This window comes from Elaeis guineensis, chromosome 5 (assembly GCF_000442705.2).
Source record: "Elaeis guineensis isolate ETL-2024a chromosome 5, EG11, whole genome shotgun sequence".
Classification (NCBI taxonomy): Eukaryota; Viridiplantae; Streptophyta; class Magnoliopsida; order Arecales; family Arecaceae; genus Elaeis; species Elaeis guineensis.
The window spans coordinates 83,634,437-83,659,287 of record NC_025997.2 but is presented as its reverse complement, the minus strand read 5'-3'; the positions used below and the strand labels follow the sequence as shown (position 1 = coordinate 83,659,287).

Genomic DNA, 24,851 nt, shown 5'->3' with positions numbered 1-24,851 from the left:
TAAGACTTTGCAGCAAACGAAAGATTTTTCATGGTCAGATGAATGCTGACAGTCCTTCGAAGATCTGAAGAAATATTTGACGTCCCCTCCACTACTTACAAAACCAAAGGTGGGAGAGGTTGTATCGCTACTTGGCAACTTCTGCAGAGGCAGTCAGTTCGGTTCTTGTCCAGAAGAATGAAAATCTAATCCAACGGCTTATCTACTACACCAGCAAGGTACTCCATAATACCGAAACAAGATATTCAAGGGTGTAAGAGATGATCTACACTTTGATTATATCAGTACAATGACTTCGACCATACTTTCAAGCACATTCGATAATTGTGTTGATGGACCAACTTTTGAAGGTGATCTTGCATCGACCAGATGCTTTTGATCGGATGGCAAAATGGGTAATCAAACTAAGTGAGTTTGATATACAATATCACCCATGCCAATCAATGAAGGCTCACGTCTTAGCCGACTTTTTCATCGAATGTACTATGCCCGATGATAGATCTGAGCACAAATTTGATGACAAGTCGAAAGAAATTAAAAGTGTCGAGGTCGAAGCTGAATCAATATGGGTGCTTCATCCTGATGGAGCATCCAATGCCCAAGGGAGTGGGGCCGACCTCATCTTTACTAACTTCAAAGGGACTGTAACCGAATATGTCCTTCGATTTGACTTTAAAGCATCAAATAATCAAGCCGAATATAAAGCTTTACTAGTCGGCTTAAAGATTACCAAGGAGCTTGGCATAGACACTCTGAAAGTCTTCACCAACTCACAACTGATTACGGGACAAGTCAAGGGCAAATTTGAAGCTTGAGACCCGACTACGATGGAGTACCTTTAGAAGATGAAAGATCTCATACAAACTTTCAAGTATTTTGAGATCTTCCACATTTCAAGAATGGAGAATGCATGAGCCGATGTACTTTTTCGACTAGCAACTACTTCTTTCAACCTACTCGACCGAACATTCATCAAATATCTGGAACAATCGAGTATCAATAAGGTCGACGAAATGTTGCAAATAAATGGTGGATCAAGTTGAATGGATCCAATCATCCAGTATCCGACTATTTGGGCCAAATGCGAATAGCTAAAACTATTTCGGAATGCAGTACTACTTTCGAAAATGAATGACAGTAGGCTCGGTCAAAGAGGAAATCTCTACCGTCAGCCTCAAAAGAGAGTCGCCAACCGAACTAGTCGGTCGTCTACTCTGAGAAGGCTAAGGGATGGGTGCTTTACCTGTAGGTCTATCATCCTCTACCCTAGCCTTATCCTTCCTATTGCAACTAGCCATCAGAAATAGCAAAAAATCGAAAAAAGCAAATAAAGGAAGGAAAGAGAAGTCTAACCTAAGGGATAAAGAAAGAATTGAAAATCCTGGCTCTCGACTTTTCTTGGAACTTAACAGAACCCTCAGCACCTACAAGAAGAACCTTCGAACTCTTAGAATGCATCAGAAAATCCAAAAGCAAGCGATATTACATAGAATCTCTCAATGGTCGAGATAAACTCCTTCAAAATAAGATCATCTTGTATCTTGACACATGGCTACATCAAAATCGACCATTGATCAGACGGTTTGACGCACTTATCGTCTGATCGTGCCATGTCACCACTATCTACATGAATGATTGAGGGCCAATAACAAATAAATGTGTGGCGGTACTCGACTAGTCAGAATCAAATCAATCGAATCATCCGACTGCCTAATCATCTTCTCGAATCGACATCCCAATAATGGTTGCACGACCATCAAAATGATAAAACAGCTGAAAATCTTTCGATTTTTAATAGAATCATTAATACCTGCAGTCGAATCGATCGTAGAATCAGAGCTTGAGATGACACGTGCTAACTCCAATCGTTCAACGTGTCAGGTCATGTGTCAAATCACATGATGGGCCATCTTGGACTTGAGAGTGGAGGGCAACTGTTGGGGCAATCGAATCTGCTGCTCTCCTGATTTAATATTAGCTTCCCGACTTATTGTCGGTCATCCTGATAATAGTTCGGTGACAGACGATGGACTGTCAAAGCCAAGCCGCTAAAGGAGATCCGATTTAACTACAGCTTTTATGGGTCTCAACATTCGACTTTCTATCGACGTTAGAAAATGAGTAGCTGACTATTAACCGGCAAGTCGACCGACTATCGGTAATATTTGGTCAACTTTTCTGGTATATACAACATAATGATTTGATCAACTATATAACCACTGACCAATCGGTATATTAGAGTTACCAACTGATGGTCAGTCAGAATATCAATGTACCAATGTACGGTCGGTGCACCATATTTATCGACATAAAGTCGGCATATCAGAAACTGCCAGTACATAAAGTACGTAACGACTACATATCACAACTATTAGTAGGTATTAACTGCCTATTCCATGATCATATAGTGCCGAAATAAGCGGAACCCATGTGCCTAACCGTTATAAATGGTTACCAACAATTCGTCTATAAAAGGGAGGTAAATGAATAGTATTAGTAAGATATTTTTGGGCAAACACTCTGCCACTTTCAATATTCAACTTACTGTTCGCCCACTCTCCACTGGCTTAAACATCGGAGGGTCTCCATCAGACACAATTTCGATCAGTGTAGATTTTTTTTGCAGATGCTCTTCACCAGCGTCAGGCACTCCAAGAGATTGGCTTCAACAAGAACTTAAGATTTTTTTCAATGAATAATCGATATTTGACTAAAATACACCTGCACGAATCCTCACATACTCCATCTGGTTAAATCATAACGTCCTTGTCAGACTAAGAGTCCAAATTCATATATCCGTTCATAAATACCACAATCGATCCGTAGCTAGTTTCAGTAAATCCGTACTGTAGTATTCTCTAGTTCACATAGATTATAAACTGGATCGACTTTAATATCATTTGTAATAATTTAGAATCTCATCCAAAAAATTTAGGCAAAAGATGTTATTTAAGTTTTTTGATCCTATATAAATGTATAAGATCATCCCAATAAATAACCGATAGATTCGATAGCTACATACGATGTAGGGTCTTTGGGAGTTTCTTTTATTTGTGTCTATGCCATTGCGGTGTGTTTCTATCTTCATCCAAAGTATGAGGCCCTGCATTTCTACAGCAGTTTCAATGGGGTTAGTTTATGCTATGCTGCTTTTGGGCTTCTCGTAGACACTGTCATCCTCCTTTCAGCTTTACAGTTTTGTAATTGGGCATCCTTTCTTGGGTTTTCTTATCCTACTGTTATACTTTTCCCTTTTAATGTAATTTTGTTCTGCTAGTTATGTCGGCCTGTTTTTTGGGCAGTGTTTTCCAGGCCTTCTTTGTTTTCCTGTGTAAGAGATTTTACGTTGAATGGATAAGTTATAGGCACTTACCAAACAAAAAAGATTGCATTATTTTTTTTATTTTCATTTTCTTAATAAAGTACCGCTAATTTTCCGTTTTTGAGAAGAAAGATGGGTTCCACAAAGAACCGTTTGTCTTCCAGCATCTCTCCACATGCCTCGCCATGATATATTCTTTTTTAATTCTCCTAGCCATGGTTAACCTTGACTTTACAGCAGCTTCAACGGGACACAGCGGTCCAGTAGACACAGTGGATGCACGCGATAGGGTGGGCGGCTGTCAAACAACATAGTGACGGCCGCACGATGGCTGGCTTTCAGCCGTGTCCATTGTTTGATGACCGTCTGATTGCGGCCATCGACGGTGTCAAGGCACCCTGCGGTACGTGCGACCGTTATTATACAATGGGTGTCAAGCTATTGCTCGTCCCTCATTTCCTTCCTCCTCAACCACCTCCATTCTACGACTGCACCGAACATGGACGGCATCGATGGTACTGATGGCGGAGGAGCCAACGGCGGTGTGGCGGAGGCCCCCACCTTCGATCTAGAGGCCCCAGCTCTGGTGGCCGCTGCTGGGCCACTGCCGAAGATGCTGGCCTTCGAAGGGTTTACCGTGACATCGTTGGCGATCGGCGCCTTGGTGAGGCCACCAAAGAAGCTCTCAGCTCATAAGCTCCTACCTGCGGCCTACTACCTTGATGACTTCGTCCTCTTCCTATTTGGGGTCGGTCTGATGGTTCTGAGCGTGGCCGTCGCCGGGAATCTTGTTCACGGGAACATCGCGAAAGCTGTGATGTGGGGGACCCTTGCGCCTCTTCTGCTACTTCTGGCTCTAGGTGCGCTTGCAAAACCAAACATAGGCTTCTGATCCTCCTTGGCTTTATGATTGAGCTTGCTTGAAGAAGAATGGTGGTACTGTTCTTATTTATATATATGTCAATAAACTTTATGGAAAGTTTGTGTTAGTTTTTATCTGGAATTAGTGGATTTCATCTTTGGATGCATGTTTCCTTATTTTACTTAATCACGCCTGACGAAGAGTACAGTTCCAAGCGATTCTCTCTTCCCCCTCTTTTTTTTCCTGTTCTCTTTCCATAATCTCTCTCTCTCACATCTTCTCCCAGCTTGCCCTCATGTGCCTCTTCCACCTCTATCTGATCCTTATTTTTTTTCTAATGGAAAATGGAGAGGCAGAAACCACCCATATTTATTAGTTTAAGAAGTTGTGGTGTACAAGGTGAAGTAGGGGGATATAATGTACGGAGAGATAGAATAAGGTGAAGTACAACTAGATATTGTTTAAAAGATCCCCTTTTCTGTTGAGACGAGAGCTTCAATAACAATCAACGAAGATTTAGCCTAGATAGAGATTGTCAGGCAGAATTTTAACTTGTCCAAATCAAAGTGAAGACCGCCAGTTCACTATCTCTGCATAGTTATTGAAAAGATTAAATAACAGATGAAGCTCAGGCAGAAGAGGAAGAAGATTAATTCCTCCCGATCATCATCGGAGAGATGAAGAGGAAGAAGATTCCTTCCGATCATTGCCGGCGAGATGGGCCCGCTGCTTCCCCGGGATGGTGAGCAGGTGCTGCCACCTCACCGGATTGTGCTGGAACCTTCGTGAGCCAAGGGAACTTGGAGTTGATGGCGGAGCTCCACTCCGGGAGGGAGGGCGGCGACCTGCTGCCGGCGTCGAGGTGGTCCTACGGCCGAGCTGGTTGACCAAGTCAAAGGTAAACTATTCTAGACAATAGAAGCTGATCTAGAGTTAAAAATTAAGCATGGTTAGAAGAATTGTTTTTTAAAAAAAAATCTAACACATTGGCGGTGCGGAATTCTTTCTAGATAATCTAATACATTGACATATAAATGTGGTAGGTACGTGTAATCTTTTTGGTAGGCCCGTGTAATCTTTTGCTACTTCAAGGTCTTTCTCATGACGAATCGAAGAAGAACGCGGAAGATACGACTACTGCAGAACGATAGGAGAGAGAGGGAGGCGGATAGGTGCGCGATTTAGAGAGAATAGAGATGCCCAATGCAAGCAATTTTTTTCCATGAAAATGTTTAAGACAACCAAAGAAGTCTCAAAAATTTTAACACGCATGGTTGATTTTTATGAGATCAACTAGATTCTAGATTTCTTATTGATTGGTACGCGCGCAGGGTGTATTCCTTGGACTCTTTGGTGGTATTTGCAATGATTCATTTCAAAATAATATTTATTAATTACCAGCAAGCACTTCCTCTGATGGTCATTTCCTTAGCCCCTTCTCACGTGGCACATGCTTAGCTGTCTTAAGCTCCTGTCTGCATGATCAACCAGAAATGGTGTAGAATGTTTTTTCCCAGTCCATGCCAACCAAAGCGTGTATCATTGGATAGAGTGCAGTACATGTCCCATTTTATATATCACTTCTTCTCATTTGCCTCCTTTGACTGCATTCAACTGTGGTCTAATGCTCAATGAAATGAGGATGATGGAAAACAAAATTTGATGGCCTATCTAAGCTTACTGCGTAGCTCAAACCATGTTGCTTATATTCTTTATTTGTTTTCCGACATTTTGAGTGCATTCAACAATGAAACTAGCCAGAAACGAAATGAAGAAGAGGAAGTGAAATGAAAAACAAGAGAAGCTGGTCCCTGACTCCGAAACAGTACTGTATATCAATTTGTGGGAATCACCTCTAGAAGGAAATTGTACGTTGAATGAGTTGAAGGGAATTCTATTATGGGACCACGTGATTATCCATGGGTACTATCACACGCACAAAAGCCTTATATATAACTGTCATGCTGGCAAGTGCGGAATTTTTTTTTTTCTTGTGACGGACATACCATTTTCGCAGTAGATTATATAGATTTACCATTCATATGACACCTTAAATATAAAAAAGCAAGCCTTAGTTCAATGCAAGAATTAAATAGTTAACACCGGGATGACAAGCCTCGCCTTGGGTTTTTTATTTCGTATGTGAAGATTGGGTGGAGAATTGGATTGCCTATATATAGCTATATTAGAATTTTTACGTTTTTCAAGAGGCTCCTGTCGACTATTAATTTGTTCAGTCCTAGTAAGTTACCGCTATTTTTAATCTTGAAGTGCAATATGAGATAAAATAGAATTATAATTACTTTTTTTTATTACCGTCACTTTGTCCAAAAAAAAAAAAATATTGCCGTCAGCCTCTACATCTTAATGTGTACAAGAGATTCGATATGAGTGTGTTAACACCCTCCTAGACGCATGGGCTATACATGTTAGTGCCTGTAAAATGAACATATATATTTAATGGAAAACATTGGCTTCTGAAAATGCTCAAAAGTTAAGTATACATTATTTTATATTATCTTTCATCAATAACAGCAGAATGTTCATGAAATGCTAGTTTTTATGGAAACCCATAAATAATTGATCAAGATATGTGTAGTTTCTTTGTGCACTGCCCATGTTACATGTTCGATACCCAACAATTGTTCTTTATGATTGTTGAGAATGTGTTTCAAAGTTGAATGAGCAGCTTGATCCAAATCTTTATCTTTTAGCTTGATTCAAATCATTTTTATCTCTTAGTTTGTTATGCTTATGTATCAAGGTAGTTTAGCCATGTAGAGTATAATTTCTCTTGTGTAGTTGAGGAGTTTAAGGCATCAAGATAGCTACTTTTAGCTTCTATAAAGGCTATATAAAGCCCTATTGGAATTGAATAGAGAAATAGTGCATTCTAAATCATTCCTTCAAAAAAGGAAATGCCTCCTCATTTTCTTTAATTTCAGTTTTCTAGCTCTTTCTCAACATAAAGAACAGAGTAGCTCCACTTCAATCCCAACATTTTCTTTTTGTGGCATTATTTGGGTAGAAATCATTCTAGAAGTTAGAAACACAAGTGGGTTCTTCAACTATAAGCTAGATTCGTCTATTTCAGTGACAACCACAGTCGAAGGTTGCAGATATGGGTAACAATGAGAATGCGATTAGAATTATATAGTCTTTGATTCCCATCTTTAAAGATGAATGCTACGAGTTTTGGAGCATTAAAATGAAGATTTTGTTTAAGCCACAAGATGTTTGAGATTTGGTTGAAAATGATTATGCAGATCCTGATGAAAAAGCAAAATTAAAGAAAAATAGAAGAAAGGACTCTAAGGCCCTATTTTTCATTCAGCAAGCTATCCACAAAATAGTGTTTTCAAGAATTACAATAGCAATCTCTTCAAAAAAAGCTTGGATGAATTTGCAGAGGGAATTAAAGGCTTATGAAAGGTAATTGTTATAGAACTTCAATCCCTTTGTCGTGAGTTTGAAACATTACTTATAAAAAGTAATGAATTAGTTCAAAATTACTTGTCTAGAATAACTAGTATTGTCAGTCAAATGAAGTCATACGGTAAACATATTACTGATAAAACTATAGTAGCCAAAATATCAAGAAGTTTAACTTCAAACTTTGATTATGTTGTTGCTACTATTAGGGAGTCCAAAGATTTATCTGCTTTTTTATTTGATCAACTAATGGGTTCTTTTGCAAGCACATGAAGCAAGGTTGAATACATCACTTGAAAAAAAAATAAAGAAAAGATATTTCAAATGAAGGGGGAGGCATTCAGTCAAAAAGATAACTTTGAAAAGTCAGCAGGAAGAGGACATGGCAGAGGTCATGGGAGAGGTCGAGGTCAAGGACGATTAGATGGGCAATTTGTACGAAGGCTATCCTTTAATGAGTAGAAAAACTATAAGAAAGGAGTTCAATATCACTATTGCCAAAGGTTTGGGCATATAGAAGCAAATAGGTAGAGCACATAAAAGAAAGCAAGTTAAGCAGAGAAGAAGGAAGAAGAAGGTAAATTGTTCATAGCTAATTTGTATGATACTAATGTCTCATATGATACTTGATTTTTGGACGGTGCTTATTCTAATCATATAACTAGTATGGGATCCATATTTAAGGAGCTTAATGAGTCACACAAGATGGAGGTCAGACTTGGAGATAATAAGAAAATATAAGTTGAAGGAAAAGGTATAGTAGCAAAAAAAATGGCCATGATAAGGTGAAGCTTCTTCACGATGTCTTCTTTGTTTCTAGTTTAACACATAACTTGTTAAGTGTAGAACAATTAGTAGCTAGTGGATATTCGATATCATTTGATAATGCATCTTGTTGCATTAAAAATAATAAAATAGGCCAAATCATTATTCATGTTCGAATGACTACAAGTAAAATGTTTCCTCTTAAAGTTTCATGTATTGATTATCACGGATTAGATGCAATTGAGAAGAATAAATCTATATTATGAGATTTATATTTTGGGCATTTCAATATAAATGGTCTAAAATTGTTGAGTCAAAAAGAAATAGTTGTGGGACTACCCAAAATTGATTCTTTAAATGTTGCATGTGGAGAATGTTTGTATGGAAAATAATGTAGAAAGCCATTTTCTATTGAAAAGACATGGAGGGCTAGACATATTTTTGAACTAGTGCATGCTGATTTGTGTGAACCAATGCACATAGAATTATTTAATGGGAGTAAATATTTTTCATTATTTATTGATGATTATAGTCGTATGAGTTGGGTGTATTTTTTGAAAAATAAGTCCGAAGCTTTTGAGTTCTTTAAAAAATTCGAAGTATTTTGTTGAGAAGCAAAATGGTGAAGATCATCAAAGTTTTTCACATGGATAGAGGTGGTGAATTTTTATTAAATGATTTTAACTTATTTTATGAGGAAAGTAGTATTCATAGGGAGCTTATAGCACCTCATACACCAAAGCTAAATGGCATGGCTGAACAAAAGAATTGCCAAATAAAAGAAATGGCAAAAAGCTTGCTAAAAGTAAAAGATCTTCCAAATAAATTTTGAGCAGAAGCAATTGCCACTGTACTTTATTTGCTAAACATATCTCCCCTAAAGGTAGTCATGAATCAAATAACATTTTAAGCATGGAAAGGTAAAAAATCTTATGTAACTTACTTGAAAATTTTTGGGTGTATTGCTTATGCTTTGGTTAACTCACAAGCTAGTTAGTCATAAGCTTGATGATAACTTTGAAAAATACATATTTATTGGTTATTGTTCACAATCCAAACCATATCAACTATATAACTTTGTTAGAGGTAAGGTGATTATTAGTTGAAATGTAGTGTTTGATGAAAATACAAACTAAAATTGGAACAACAATGGAGAAAAACAAATATTTAGATTTCAAGTGAAGATGAAGCTACTAAACTAGTTCCTCAAAGTTTACAAGTTTCTTCTCCTGCAACTTCAAAGAGTAGTACTTCATCCTCCTCTGACTATTTATTAGATGAAAGTCCTCCCAAAAAATTTAGATCATTGGAAGAAATTTATGAATCTTATAACTTTGCTTTGTTTGTTTCAGATCCAACTTGTTTTACAGAAGTAGCGAAGAAGAAAGAATGGTGCCATGCCATGAAACAAGAGATTGCAGCAATAGAGAAAAATGAATCATGAAAATTCGTGGACTTATCCCAAGAAAAAAATGTCACTGGTTTGAAGTAGATATTTAAGACAAAGTATCATACTAATGGAAGCATACAAAAATATAGAGCATGATGAGTAGTGAAAGGATATTTGCAAGAACAAAGTATAGACTTTGAAGAAACTTTTTCTCCTGTTGCTCATTTGAAATAATATTTTTTTTTTAACACTAGTTGCTCCATTAAAATGGCACACTTACTAGTTTGATGTTAAGTATGCATTTTTTGAATGGTGAATTATAAGAAAAAATTTATGTTACACAACCTGAGGGTTTCATAGTTGATGGGAAAGATGAAAAAGGTGTCCAAGCTCTATATGAGCTGAAGCAAACTCCAAGGCATGATATAATAAGATTGATTCTTATTTTCATCAAAATGGATCTGAGAGAAATGAAAATGAACCCACTATTTACTTAAAGAAGGAAGGTAAAAATGACTTTCTTATTGTTTGTCTTTATGTTGATGATATGATTTATATGGGGTCATCTTTTTCTCTTATAAAAAAATTTAAAACTTGCATGATGAAAATGTTTGAAAAAATAGATTTGAGTTTATTACATTATTTTATTGGGATTGGGTTAAAGCAAGGTGAAGAATAGTCATTTCTCAAAGAAAGTATATATATATATATATTATAGATTTTCTCAAAATATTCAAAATGTGTAATTACATAGTTACAGCCACTCCAATGAATGCAAATGAGAAGTTAAGATTTGAAGATGGTACTTAGATGGCTAATCTAACTTTATTTAGAAGTTTGATTGGTGGTTTAATTTATTTGACCCACACATGACCGGATATTACACACTCTATTGGCATTGTTTTGAGATTTATATATGCATGCTCCCATGAAACATTATTTTGGTACAGTAAAAAGGATCTTGCGTTACATTGTTGGAACATTGGATTATAGGATATGGTATTCTTATGTGATTAACTTTAAATTATTTGATTTTATTGATAGTGATTGGGCAAGTTCATTGGATGATAGAAAGGTATTTCAAGAAGTATCTTTAGTCTTGGTCCTGGTGCAATTTTTAGAAGTTTGAAGAATCAACAATAATAGCATTATCATCAACTGAAGCATAATATGTAGCTGTTGCATCTTCGGCATGTCAAGCATTATGGTTAAGAAGGTTATTTGAAGACTCTAGCAAAAGCAAGATGGAGCTACTAAATTTTTTGTGATAACAAAGCTACAATGACAATGATGAAAAATCATGTTTATCATGGAAGACCAAAGTATATTGACATTCATCATCAGTTCATTCGAAATTGGGCAATTGCAGGACGGGTGGAATTCTAGTTTGCAATACAAACAAGTAATTGACACACGTTCTCACTTAATCACTTTGTCAAGATAAGTACAACTACTTCAAATTATTGCTAGGAGTAGTATGCTACTTTGAATCAAGGGGGAGTATTGAGAATGTGTTTCAAAGTTGAATGAGCAGCTTGACCAAAAGCATTTAATCTTGATCTCTTAGTTTGATTCAAATCATCTTTTATCTCATAATTTGTTATGCTTATGTGTCAGGGTAGTTTAGCAACATAGAGTATTATTTCTCTCTTGTATAGTAGAGAAGTTATGACATCAAGATAGCTACTTTAGCTCCAGTAAAAGCTATATATGTATAGTCCTATTGGAATTGAATAAAAAAATTATGTATTTTTAATCATCCCTTCGGACGAGGAAATGCCTCCTCATTTTCTTTATTTTCAGTTTGTTGGCTCTTTCTCAATGTAGAGAACAGATCAGCTCCACTTTACCTCCAACAATGATGAGGGCCACACATCACATACTCAAGCATGAAATCATCAATAGGATCTCAGGACATGGATATTCTAGAATAGAAGAAGTGCAACTTATCAACAATCCTGATGTATAAAGGTGTTGGTATAAAAAACGAAAAAAAAATCATAATAATCATGATAAAAAGGAAATTAAAAATGAAAATTCCCTAAAGACTATTCGATTGGGTCAAGAGCATGCCAAAGGTGCTCATCCCGGTCTCCAGAAATTAAACAAATTAATATTGACAGCTATCCTAATCAAGGATCTAGTCGGCCAAAGGGAGAAAAAGATTGTATACGTTTCTTCTTGGAGTGAATCCACCAAGTTGGAATCTTAGGTTACACGGCCAAATAAGTCATTTTCGATATCCCTACTTGCTTTCCTGCATTGTTTTATTAAATTACTTGCCACCAGATTACCCACCTATAGGAAAGTTATCTAATGATTTGACATAGACCCATTTCATCATGAAAAAAGGAGAAACCATTGCATAGTGATCATAACAACCATCATCTGTCATGCTTTACAGCTGAATTTTCTTGCCAAAATTGCCTCGTGGTGGTAGTGTAAGTTTGGCTTATATATTATTTATCCTTCATCTATTTTCCTATTCCTAGATTTTGACTGCATTCAAACAATAAGTTTAGCAGAAATGGAATGAAGATGAATGAAATGAAGCAAAATTCAGATAAGGCTTGTTACGAATCTTTTTGTGAGGAACACAACAAGGATAGGTTTTTTTATCTCTCTCTCTCTCTCACTCTCACTCTCCCCCCCTTTCGGGAGGTGTGCGTGTTGAGGAGGGGGTTGGTGGTGGGGTACCGTTGGGTGAATTATCAAGGAAGGAAATTGATGAATAAGCAGAAACGAATTATTTTTCTGGGAATGTTGCTGGCTTCTACGCCCACAAAAGCCTCTCAGCCAATATGCTGTCTTGTTGGATATCTGCAATTGGAAGTAAGCAAATCCCAGTTGCAGAAAGTAGTGCTTTTTTTTTTTTTTTTTTCTAGTATATGAATTTCTGTCAGTTAATCAAAATCTACAAGTCATGTAAACAGTGTTGAACAATTATTATCAAAATTAAAACATTACCTTAAGCCCCCCCAAAAAAAAATGTCATAGGGCACATATTCCTTCAGAGCTGCTGCGCCACCTCTTGGCCTTATCAAATAAAGGCCACCTCTTGACCTTTCAAATAAAGGATTTGAATGTAGGCATCACCTTCAAATTCCACACTTTTTTTTTTTACCAAAAAAAAATTTCCACACCCTTAAAGTTTTTTTTTCGTCGACTAACTGCTTCCGTTTCTAAATATCTTATTCACTGGAAAGTCACATCAAAGGAGATCAGAAGAATATGGAGTGAGAAATGGAGATGATTAAAGTTGACTATTGATGATAACAGGGAGGATTCGATCGTGTTCAACCATTTTGGGGCCATAATTAATTCAACATGAAACCGAATCAGTGCACGATATCTTCTCTCTCTTGAACCCCAAAGCCTTACAGGATTCTACAACTAAAGACGGAATCAGGTTTTCTCTTTATCTGGAATACATCACATATTAGTATAGTCCTCTCCTTTTACTTTGCTCTATATTTTGTATACATAGATTATATGTGTTGGCGCATTAAATCATCCTCGAGATACATGACATCATCATATGAGACTAAAGGGATATCAATCTTGAAGTGCTAGATCTCAATATATCAACTTACTTATAAACTAGATTCAGATCGATATTTTACTGAGCTATATAAAAGACATCCTTATACTCTCCGAACAGCGTCTCTTCTGATAGAAATATTCAGGTCGGGTATATGCCGACTTGAACGCTAATCTTCTCTATCCTGAAATATTATGGCATTCTTATTTCACCTTGATCTTTTATCGAGGTGAGCTATTATTATTACGGACTTGGCTATTCTATAAACATCCACGGTGGTTTCTTCAATCAGGCCACAGCTGACCACGATATCACGTCCAGGTCATATGCATAGCCATACATCAGCTCATTTACAGATGGTTCTCTAGCCACCTAACGGCCTAACAAACTCCTTAATGGCCTAACAAATTTTAGAATAGCCTCCTGAACCCCTCTATAAATAGAAGGTTAGGGATCCTCCATGGATAGGTCCAACTCTCGAAAACTGAAAAAAATTTTGCCAGTAGAAAATTAAGCCAAATTCTTAACTCCTACTCAATTCTCCTTTAGTTCCATCTAATTTCTCTGACTCTTCTATTCTTTTCCACCTCTGTTCTCAAGAATCATACTAACTTAAGCATTGGAGGGTCAAGAACCAGAAGATCTCCATCCGATTTTTTAACTAATTTTGCAGATTGAAGGAGCTTTCACCAGATCGAGAAGATTGCTTCAGCCCAATCTCACCCAAGTCGATTCACTCCACTCTATATTTCGAGCCCCGCAGCAACAGATTGATGCTAGAAGGAGGATCCTGATTTCTTTTGTGGAAAAGATGGTCAAAGCAAGAGTTCAACATCCTTCTCCCTCCACTCTAGAAGAAAGAGTACTGGAGGCGTCACCACAACAGTCAATTGTTGTTGATCCTCAGTAATTCAGCTTTCTTGTCCAGCAAGTCCAAGCTCTGACAGCAATTGTTTAACAGCTTCAAAAGAGGGAGGAACAACCATCGAAAAAAGCTCCTCTCCCAAATGCTTCATCTTAGCGTAGTCTTCAAATAGCCCATCTAGATGAACACCACATTGATGAGGCTGATAGCGAATTTGCCCCCAGCACTCTAAAAGTTCAAAGAGAGGACGACATGGAGCACAAGGTCTTGCATCATGAAAGGCATATGATGGAGCTCCAGATAAGGGGTCGATCTCAGAATAAAGATAGTTTCAATCTTCGGTCTCTTTTCTCTCATTAAATCTTGAATGAACATATTTTGAACCGATTCAAGATGCCCACCATTGAGTCTTTTGATGGCTCTACTGACCTAATGGATCATATTGAGGGCTACAGGGCACTCATGGCTTTACAAGGAGCTTTTGATGCCCTATTATGCATTACTTTTTTTACAAACCTCAAGACAGTAGCGAGGGTTTGGTTTTCTGGACTCCCACAGGGGTCCATCTCTTCTTTTGAGCAGCTTGAAAGGTTATTTGTTATTTATTTTGATATTGACAGACCTCATTTGAGGTATGTGGATAGTCTCTTCTCTATTCAGCAACAGAAAGGAGAAGATCTCCAGAAGTACGTAGCTCGTTTCAATGCGGCCACTATTAGATATATGCCCTAGAAGCTTATTGTTGGCCGACACATTTTATAATTTCAAGATTTAATTTTGTACTTGTAATACTTTTATTATTAATAAAGAATTTTTTATTCCAATCATGTTTATGTGTCCATGATTTATTCAAAAAATTAATAAAGATGATTTTTGTATATTCTCAAGATATTGAAAATTTGAGACATACATTAATTAGTGATTAGTTTCTAAATACTTTTGATCAAAAGATCGTCATGAAAGATAGTGATCAATCCATTTGAGATCGGTGCATAGTTCACCTCCTTTGTGGATAAATAAGTCTCAGATCTGCAGTGTAGGGATACTGAGGTGAGGGTATGGATGGTTGTTAGAGAATAACTTGTACTGAGTGTGATCAGCATCGAGTCAACCATTGACGAGTGAGTAGATATTCAAGTGGTTTCTCATGTTGGTTATGCTCAATACAAGTTATTCTCTAACAACTACCTGCACCCTCACCCCAGTGTTTTTACATTGTAGATCTGAGACTCATCTACCCACAAAGGAGATGAACTGTGCATCGATCTCGAATGGATTGATCACTATCCTCCGTGATGATTCTTTGATCGGAAGTATTTAAAAATTAATTACTCATTAATATATGTCTCAAATTCTCAACACTTTGAGAATATACAAAAATCATCTTTATTAATTTTTAGGATAAATCATGGACACATAAATATGATTGAAATGAAAGCTCTTTATTAATAATAAAAATATTACAAGTACAAAATTAAATTTTGAAATTATAAAATATGTCGGTCAATAATTGACTTTTAGGACACATATCTAACAAACTCTAAGTTGACCTAAAGCTAATTGACCATATATCTAAAATCCATCTTCTCAAGGTGAGCTTCGATTTTCTACTGGCTGAGAGACTTGGTCAGCGGATCCACCATGTTATGCATGGAGTTGACCCTCTGTACCTCGATGAACTTCTTCTCGAGCTATTCGCATATGATGTGGAACCACCGCTCTATATGCTCAGACTTCTGGTGAGACCTGAGCTCTTTAGCGAGGGCTATGGCACCGTTGTTATCGTAGTGTAGTGTAATGGCATCTAATGGCATCATACCCAGCTCCACAACAAACTTCTTGAACCAAAAGGCTTTCTTTGTAGCTTTAGAGGCGGCGATGTACTCAACTTTCATGATCGAATTTGCAAATGATCGGCTGCTTGAAATTTTTTCAGCTAACCGCACCATCATTACACAAGAAGATACACCCCGATGTAGACTTTCTATCATGCATCGACATCAGTTATGAAGTTTGAATCGATGTATCCCTCAACTTTCTACTTCGATCCTCCACCAAAGATCAACAACAAATTTTTAATCCTTCTCAAGTACTTAAGGATGTTTTTCACAGCAATGCAGTGTTCTTCACTTGGATTTGCCTGATATCTGTTCGTAACACTCATGGCAAAAGCTATATCAGGTCGTATATATAACATAGCATACATGAAGCTCTCTATTGCTGAAGCATAAAGGATCTTGCTCATGCACTAGATCTCTTCAGGTGTGTCAGAACACATCTTCTTGGAGAGATGAATGCCATATCTAAGGGGTAAAAGATCTCTCTTGGAGTTTTTCATGCTGAACCTCTTCAGTATCTTCTCTATGTATATTCGCTGTGAGAGTCTTATCATTTTCTTAAATCTATCCCTATAGACCTTTATACCAAGAATGTAAGAAGCTTCTCCTAGGTCGTTCATGACGAATTTTTTTGACAATCATAATTTGACCGATGTCAACATGAAAATATTATTTTCAATCAAGAGGATGTTATCCACGTACAATATGAGGAATGTGACAGTGCTCCCACTGACCTTTTTGTATACAAATAGTTTCTCTTTATTTTTGATGAAATCAAACATTTTGATCACATCATTAAAGCGAGTGTTCCAACTCTAAGATGCTTGCTTGAGTCTATATATGGACCTTTATAGCTTATAGACCTTGTGATCACTATCACTGGATGTGAAATTCAAAAGTTATTCCATATAGGTATCTTTCTTAAAATATCCATTTAAAAAGATAGTTTTTACATCCATCTGTCAAATTTTATAATCATGAAAAGCTGCTATCGCAAGCAGAGTATGGATGGATTTCAGCATGATCACGGATGAAAAAGTTTCATGATAGTCAATGCCTTCGCGTTGACTATAACCTTTCGTGACCAGCCTTGCCTTATAGGTTTCTAACTTACCATCCGATCCAATTTTTTTTTTATAAATCTATTTATATTCAATAGGTATAATACCTTTAAGTGGATCTACTATGGATCAAAACTGATTGGAATGCATGGAGTCAATTTCTGACTTCATCGCTTCCATCCATTTCTCAGAGTCAAAATCTAATATTGCCTCATTATAGGTCTTGGGATCATTCCTAATATCCCTATCTCTCACAAAGAACGGTTCTTCTAAATCTTCTATAAGAATACTTAAGTATCTTTCAGGAGGATGAAAGATCCTACTTGATCTACGAAGTAGAGGAGTTACCACTGAAGCAAAAATTTAGTGCAGGGGCAAAATGGTAATTTTAAAACTTTTTCAAAATTACTATTTTACAGTGAAATTATTAATTAATCTCATTAATTAATACTAATTAACCCTACACTAGGATCTAAATATGATACAACAGCATGCATTTAAATTTGAAATTCAAATTTGAATCAGTAAACGTTTTACAATACTGTGTTCAGAACACATCACCTTTTGCGGGTAGTCGATCACCGCAATCTGATCACCGTCGGGGGGTTCTGATCATCACGTCATAGCCACACAAATGTCTGGCCTCTGCGGATCATCCACACGAAGCTCCCGTCTGATCAGCTCCTCACGAATGCTAGTTCGTGATTTCATCCTTTTGATGGCAGATGTTGATCGAACTCCTTCGATCGATGTGTGTCGACTTCTCAGACACTCCGGATTGTCTGCACAGTTGCTTGAGAGGCTGATGGATCTCTCTCTGAAATTTGGTGGACTCACGACACTCGTGGCACACCAATCTCACTTCCCGAACCCTAGGTAGAAACCCTAGGGTACACACCAAAAACCCTGCGCCCAATTTTTTCTCTTTTCTTTCTTTTTCTCTCGGAAGGTTTTGAACCTTCACCTTGCACAGAAGCCTTCCTCACACCCCAAAGTTTCTCTCCTAAAATTTCTACACACGTCCCACCTTTCTCCTCTTTTTAAAACAACGTCGAACATATCTTATCCGCGTGAGAGGATAAAGACAAGAGGTTACACATTTGAATTCAAATCAAATTTGAATTCAAACGAAAACCAACTTATCCCTATCCTTTTGGGCATGAGAAGAGAAGGGGCGTGGCTCTTTGTGCGTGGAAAATATTTCATGAGAAACCTTTTCTCGTGTAAGTAATGTGGCGCACAAAATGGATAAGGATGAAAGGGCAAGTGATAAGTTATCCATTCAAATTCAAACATGCTTTGAATTTGAATGGCTAACTAATTATTTTATCCATCCATATGGTGCACAAATGAGGGCGTGGGGAAGGGTTTTGCGTGAGAAAAATTTTACGAGAAGTTTCTTCTTGTGAATTCAAATGGGTGCAAGGAAGTTGGGTGTCGCAGGGAATTTAAAACAAGGTGGTTTGATTCAAATTGAGCCAACCTAGTTTAAAATAGGTTAAGCACAATTAGACCAGATTAAACCCAACATAATTAGGTTTAATTAGGCTCAATAAAATTCTAATCAAATCAGGAATTAACTAAACCTAACCCCTGATCAAATCAGGGACTAAACCACCTTAGCGATTAGGTCAACATTTAACCTAATCGGATCAATCCAAACTGAATCTAATTCAATTGGACTTGATCCAAAAATAATTACTCAATCAAATTGAGTTAATTAGTGATTAAATCACTAATTAAACCTCTCATAAATATTGAGTCCAAATCCGATGGGCAATCAGGCATCAGAGACCATCGATATGAAACCCTGATCAAAGAGTTCAAATTTCAAATTCAAAATTTGAAATTCAAAATTTTGACCCCGGTACCCAAAATGTGTGGAACTCATGATTAGAGAATCTTAATTCTCAATCATAGAGTCCCAGATAGATAAGACTCATAATCAGCCATCAGATCAGAAAGGAACCTCTAATGTGTGTGACCCCGCAGGTTCGAACCTAAACCGGTAGCACAGGAACCAATTCCTGTACTAATCGAAATGACCATCTAGCAATGATACCCGACGATCGGATAGGTCGAATAATCACAATCGCAACATTCAGAACCTACGTGAATATGGTTACCGTATAATTCATCCCTTTTGACCCCTGTGTTTAGGATGACTCAGGGTTAAACTGTCAACCCTGATGATATCATCCGAATCATGCTCAACTCAATTAGTCCTGTGACTCCTCACTAGACTATCCTGGCCAAGGTTTTGCTAAATTGAAACACGACTGTACACAGCTCCTAAACTGAAGTGGTCAATCCCATCTTGACACACGCACTGACAAGTCAAGTACTTGACTACACCCAGCAACCTTCCGTCACTGAATTAGAAATTCAGGTAGTCCAATGCCTAAGTGCAGTGAGTTGCTTGCAAGTCACCGTGGCGATCTCAGGTCGGAGGGACATTTATACCCATATCCCATCGGAGCAAATCTTGACAGCAAAAATAGCTCCGGAGTTGGTCACGTTCAGTGCAGATATACCATTACATCTCACCTGTATGCCATACCAGTGTCTCCACACTCTTTGGTTATGAGGACAACCAACCCATATGGCACACAACGACCTATGCTCGATAAACGTTGTCGTCCTTGGTAACAACGTATCATTTGGTCGCGAACATGTTTACGGACTAAGCGACAAATCCTCCTTTGTCGAGTCTAAATAGTCCTAAGGACTTCACCACAGCACAGGAGTTCATTAGAAGATGAAACATTTGTGATGAAAAAAATACTAAAATAATTTTTATTTATTTATAATTCATGTACTAATACAAAAAAAGCACAACCGTCAACAGACTGACGATTGGCTTTGGGATACTATTCCCAACAATCTCCCACTTGGCCTAAAGCCTATCGGTGCAGTATCTAATACCCATCTTCGACTTGTAGTCGTTGAACTCCTTCACCGCAATGGCTTTAGTGAATGGGTCGGCCAGGTTCTCCTTTCCGTCGATCTTCTGAAGGTCGACGTCACCTCGATCCACGATCTCCTGGATGAGATGGTAGCGGCGCAGAATATGCTTCGTCCGCTGGTGTGCCTTTGGTTTCTTCGCCTGAGCAATGGCTCCAGAGCTGTCGCAGTAGAGCAGAACTGGACCAACAAGGGAGGGTGCTACTCCGAGCTCGGTGATGAATTTCCTCAGCCACACCGCTTCTTTGGCAGCATCTGATGCAGCAATATACTCCACCTCGCATACTGAATCAGCCACAGTGTACTGCTTGAAACTCTTCCAGCAGATAGCCCCACCATTAAGGGTAAAAATAAATCCTGACACACTCTTGCTATCATCGCGATCAGACTGGAAACTAGAGTATGTAAATCCTATAAGTCTCAAGTCTGATTCACCATATATAAGCCACTGGTCCTTAGTATTTCTTAAATACTTCAGGATGATTTTAACAATCTTCCAGTGATTCTCTCCTGGATCAGATTGGTATCTACTCACTACCCCTAGTGAGTATGCCACATCTGGTCGTGTATATGTCATGGCGTACATGATAGATCCCACTACCGAAGCAAATGAAATCCTACCCATACGCTCTCTCTCTTGAGGTGTTGTCGGGCAATCCCTCTTCGAGAGAGAAATTCCATGGCCTATCGGTAGATAGCCTTTCTTGAAATTTTTCATGCTGAACCTTTTCAGCATAGTATCAATGTACATGGACTGAGATAAGCCAAGCAACTTTTTGGATCTATCCCTATAGATCCTCATCCCTAGGATGTAGGAAGCTTCTCCCAGATCCTTCATGGAGAACTGTAATGATAGCCAAATCTTTATTCCCTGTAATGCAGGGATATCATTCCCGATTAAGAGAATGTCATCCACATACAATACAAGAAATACTACTACTGGACCATTAGCCCACTTATAAATGCAGGGCTCTTCTCCATTCTTAACGAAGCCATACATTTTGATCATCCTATCAAAACGTATGTTCCAACTCCGAGATGCCTGCTTAAGTCCATAAATGGACCTCTGTAGCTTGCACACCTTAGACTCATCTATGGATGTGAACCCTTCAGGTTGTATCATATACACCTCTTCGTCTAGCTCTCCATTTAGGAAAGCTATCTTCACATCCATCTGCCAGATTTCATAGTCCAGATGGGCAACTATCGCAAGCATAATCCGAATAGATTTGAGCATTGCCACAGGAGAAAATATTTCGTCATAGTCTATACCATAACGTTGATGATATCTCTTGGCAACCAGACGGGCTTTATAGGTCTCCACCTTTCCGTCTGCGCCCCTCTTCCTTTTGAAGACCCACTTACACCCTATGGATTTTACTCCTTCGGGTGGGTCAACCAATGTCCACACATCGTTGACCTTCATGGACTTCATTTCAGATTTCATGGCCTCTAGCCATTTCTCAGAGTCAGGTCTCTGCATTGCATCCATGTAGGTGATCGGATCCTCATCATTTTCATCAAGTTCGACAGGATCACCATCTCGGATCAAAAAACTATAGTATCTGTCCGGTTGATGTGGTACTCTACCAGACCGCCTTAAGGGTGCATAATCAATGGGCTCCAGATCTGATCTAATCAAATCTGGTTCAGGTTCAGTAATATGTGTCAGTTTTTTCATCTGTCGAACTTCGTCAAGTTCAACTTTAGAGGCAACAGTTCCTTCACTAAGGAACTTCTTTTCTAAAAAGATTGCCTTAAGGCTGACAAACACCTTTTGCTCATCAGCAAGGTAGAAATAATACCCTTTGGTCTCTTTTGGGTACCCTATAAAATTACACTTGTCAGACCTAGGTCCAAGCTTGTCTGTAATTAAATGTTTAACATAAGCCGGACACCCCCAAACCCTAAGGTGCGAGAGTACTGGCTTACGTCCTATCCATATCTCATATGGCATTTTGGCTACTGACTTACTTGGAACTCTATTTAGAAGGTAACAAGCCGATTCGAGCGCATATCTCCAGAGAGAGATTGGCAGACCAGCAAATCCCATCATGGATCGAACCATGTCTAACAGGGTCCGATTCCTCCTTTCAGACACACCATTATGCTGTGGTGTTCCAGGAGGAGTCCACTGAGAGAGAATCTCATTATCCCCTAGATACGTCAGAAACTCATTGAAAAGGTATTCACCTCCTCGATCAGATCGAAGAGTTTTAATACACTTCCCAGTTTGTTTTTCTACCTCATTTCGGAATAGTTTGAACATTTCAAATGATTCCGACTTATGTTTCATTAAATAGACATACCCATACCTAGATAGGTCGTCTGTGAAGGTTATGAAGTAGAAAAATCCATCTCTTGCACTTGAGCTCATGGGTCCACATACATCAGAATGTACCAGACCTAAGAGTTCACTGGCTCGCTCACCTTTTTCAGTAAAAGGTGACTTGGTCATCTTTCCAAGAAGACAGGACTCACAGGTTGGAAGTAATTCACAATCACTAACTTCAAGAATTTCTTCTTGAGCCAACCTGTTTATCCTGTTCTTATTGATATGACCTAGTCTACAGTGCCAAAGGTAGACTTCTGACACATTATCTATTCTAGAGCGTTTACCGAATTTTTGAACCACATTAATAGGCTGTGATAGTAAGTAAATTTTATTATTTAATTATCCAACAAATATTGTAACACCATTCAAAATGATATTGCAAATATTTTTTTTTATTAAAAAATCATAACCGTACATGGCCAAAAGGCCTACAGAAATAATATTTAATAAAAAACTTGGACAATAGTGACATTCACTCAGAATTACATTACGAGAATTGATTACAAGACTCATGATTCCTAAAGCTAGAACTGGAACTTTGCTTCCATCTCCAACATTCAGGAACCTCTCGCCTTCATCAAATCTCCTACTGACCTGCAGATCCTGCATCGAATTACAAATATGATAAGGGCTTCCGGTATCCAATACTCAGGCAGTAGTATCACAAATCGAAAAGTTGCAAGGAGTTATCATATAATTACCTTGCTTCTTCTTTGGCCTGTTCGGGTCCAGGGAGGCAATGTATTGAGGACAGTTCCTCTTCCAATGCCCGTGCTTCTTGCAAAAGAAGCACTCCGCCTGGCTCTGGTCGTGCTTGCGCTTCTTGGTCTGACCCCATGCTACTATCCCAGCATGAGATTGCACCTTCTTATTTTTCTTCTTCTTGTTCTTCTTCCCCTTCCCAAAGGGTTGACGACGAGAAGAAGACCCTCCCACTACATTCACCGACTCCTTATGGAGTTGGTGATCCTTCTCAAAGTTCTGCAGCAACCCCAACAATCCGTGGTAGTTTACTGCAGGCTTTGTCATTCAAAAATGAGTAAGGAATGGGAGGAAGGACTTGGGCAGGGAATTAAGGATCGCATCCTTACCGAGCTGCTCGTGCAGAGGAAAGCCCAATTTGCTTAGGCGCTCAATCATCTCGATCATGTACAGTACATGATCAGTGACTGAGGCCCCATCCCTCATCCGAGCATTGAAAATGGCACAACTAGTTTTGTGCCTTTCAACATCGTCAGGCGTGCCAAAGGAGTCGTTCAACATTTGAAGCATCTCCTATGGCTGGGCGTTCTCAAACCTTCAGCTGAACTCGTCATTCATTGCTGCCAGCATAACACATCGAACGGTGGTGCGGTCATTGAGCCACTTCAAGTAAGTGTCTCGGATCGCCTTACTAGCGTTCGGAGCTGGCTCCTCCGGTGCTGGATCCGTTACTACATAAAGGATCCACTCATGCTCAAGGACGATTTTTAATTTTCGATACCAGCTATCGAAATTGGATCCCATGAGCTTGTCATTATCTAATAATGACCGGAGCGACAGGGTAGTGGCCATAGCTGCTTAAAGGAAAATGAGACCTCTATTAGTACATAAATTAATACTAAAGACTTGGATTTTAGTCTAAAGTTTTTCTCAATATTTTTACGAACTGGTAGCCTTATCCTCCAATTCGAGGAATTACTTTAATTCCTTAATGGGTACTAGAATCTACACAGACTACACACGAGCCCAACTTTGGTTGGTCAACCCATGTGCATCTATGGGTAGGTTCTTAACCAGTTATTTCTCTAAACAACTTCTAGTAATTGATTTTGCCCCAGAACCTAATCAGTAGGCTTTGGCCTCCACTGAAAAGATCTGGTTAGGTCCAACCATTAACATGACTTAATTTAGTGAATCAGACCAATAAATGATCAGGCCCGACTTTGGCCGGCCAACCTAACCACCATCAAAAAGACTCAATCAAATTATCATATTATGAATAATAATTCTATTAGCCAATGAGCACCAGGCCTTTGGGCCTCCAATGATCATTGAACTAATGGACTCATTATCACTCACTTAATGGGAGGCTATGACTTAGTTATCATTATAACTTAATCATTTTAGGGACCTAATAATTTTGAGGATTTTATTAAAGAATAGTAGAGAAGAAATCATCCAGCCAATTTCAATCCTCCACTAACTTCACCAAGTCAGATTAAAAAAAGATTTAATTAAAGCTGGCATTAGGAGCACCTAAATCAGTCACACTGATTTACCTAATGACATGGGTGAGCTCTAATCACCAAGTGATCTAATCAAAATCTAACTTACCAGATTGGCCAGATAAGTGAGATCAGTGGTGGGGATTTGCCATTAACTCGTCAATGATTGAATCAATGCGAGTAGCTCCCGCTTAAGAACCACTGGTCAAAACTGCCGAACTTACCTTAGACACCAACCGGTTCATTAGTTTTAATTTTGATTAACTTAG

At 38.3% G+C, this 24,851-nt stretch overlaps 1 protein-coding gene across 3 annotated transcripts; it reads left to right on the top strand.

Annotated features, from left to right (window-relative positions):
- The first annotated feature begins 3,631 nt into the window (after positions 1-3,631).
- On the top strand, positions 3,632-11,423 carry LOC114912904 (uncharacterized). 3 transcript variants are annotated; one of them, XR_012141235.1, is made up of 2 exons: positions 3,632-4,258; positions 9,734-10,231. XR_012141235.1 is itself a non-coding variant. In XM_029261282.2 (2 exons), exons 1-2 carry the CDS (start codon positions 3,822-3,824, stop codon positions 9,823-9,825), a joined length of 453 nt encoding a protein of 150 aa, XP_029117115.1. In that variant the 5' UTR covers positions 3,652-3,821; the 3' UTR covers positions 9,826-10,138. The 3 variants fall into 3 exon arrangements, 2 of the variants coding, with proteins under 2 accessions (XP_029117115.1, XP_073113119.1); XM_029261282.2 differs by having other exon boundaries at positions 3,652-4,182; positions 9,734-10,138; XM_073257018.1 differs by lacking the exon at positions 9,734-10,231 and adding an exon at positions 10,816-11,423 and having other exon boundaries at positions 3,655-4,182.
- Positions 11,424-24,851: the final 13,428 nt, after the last annotated feature.

Coding starts and splice junctions, on each gene's coding strand:
- LOC114912904 (XM_029261282.2), top strand. CDS start 3,822: ATGGACGGCATCGATGGTACTGATGGCGGAGGAGCCAACGGCGGTGTG. Junction 4,183..9,733: donor TCTGCTACTTCTGGCTCTAG/GTGCGCTTGCAA, acceptor TGTTTGTTTCAG/ATCCAACTTGTTTTACAGAA.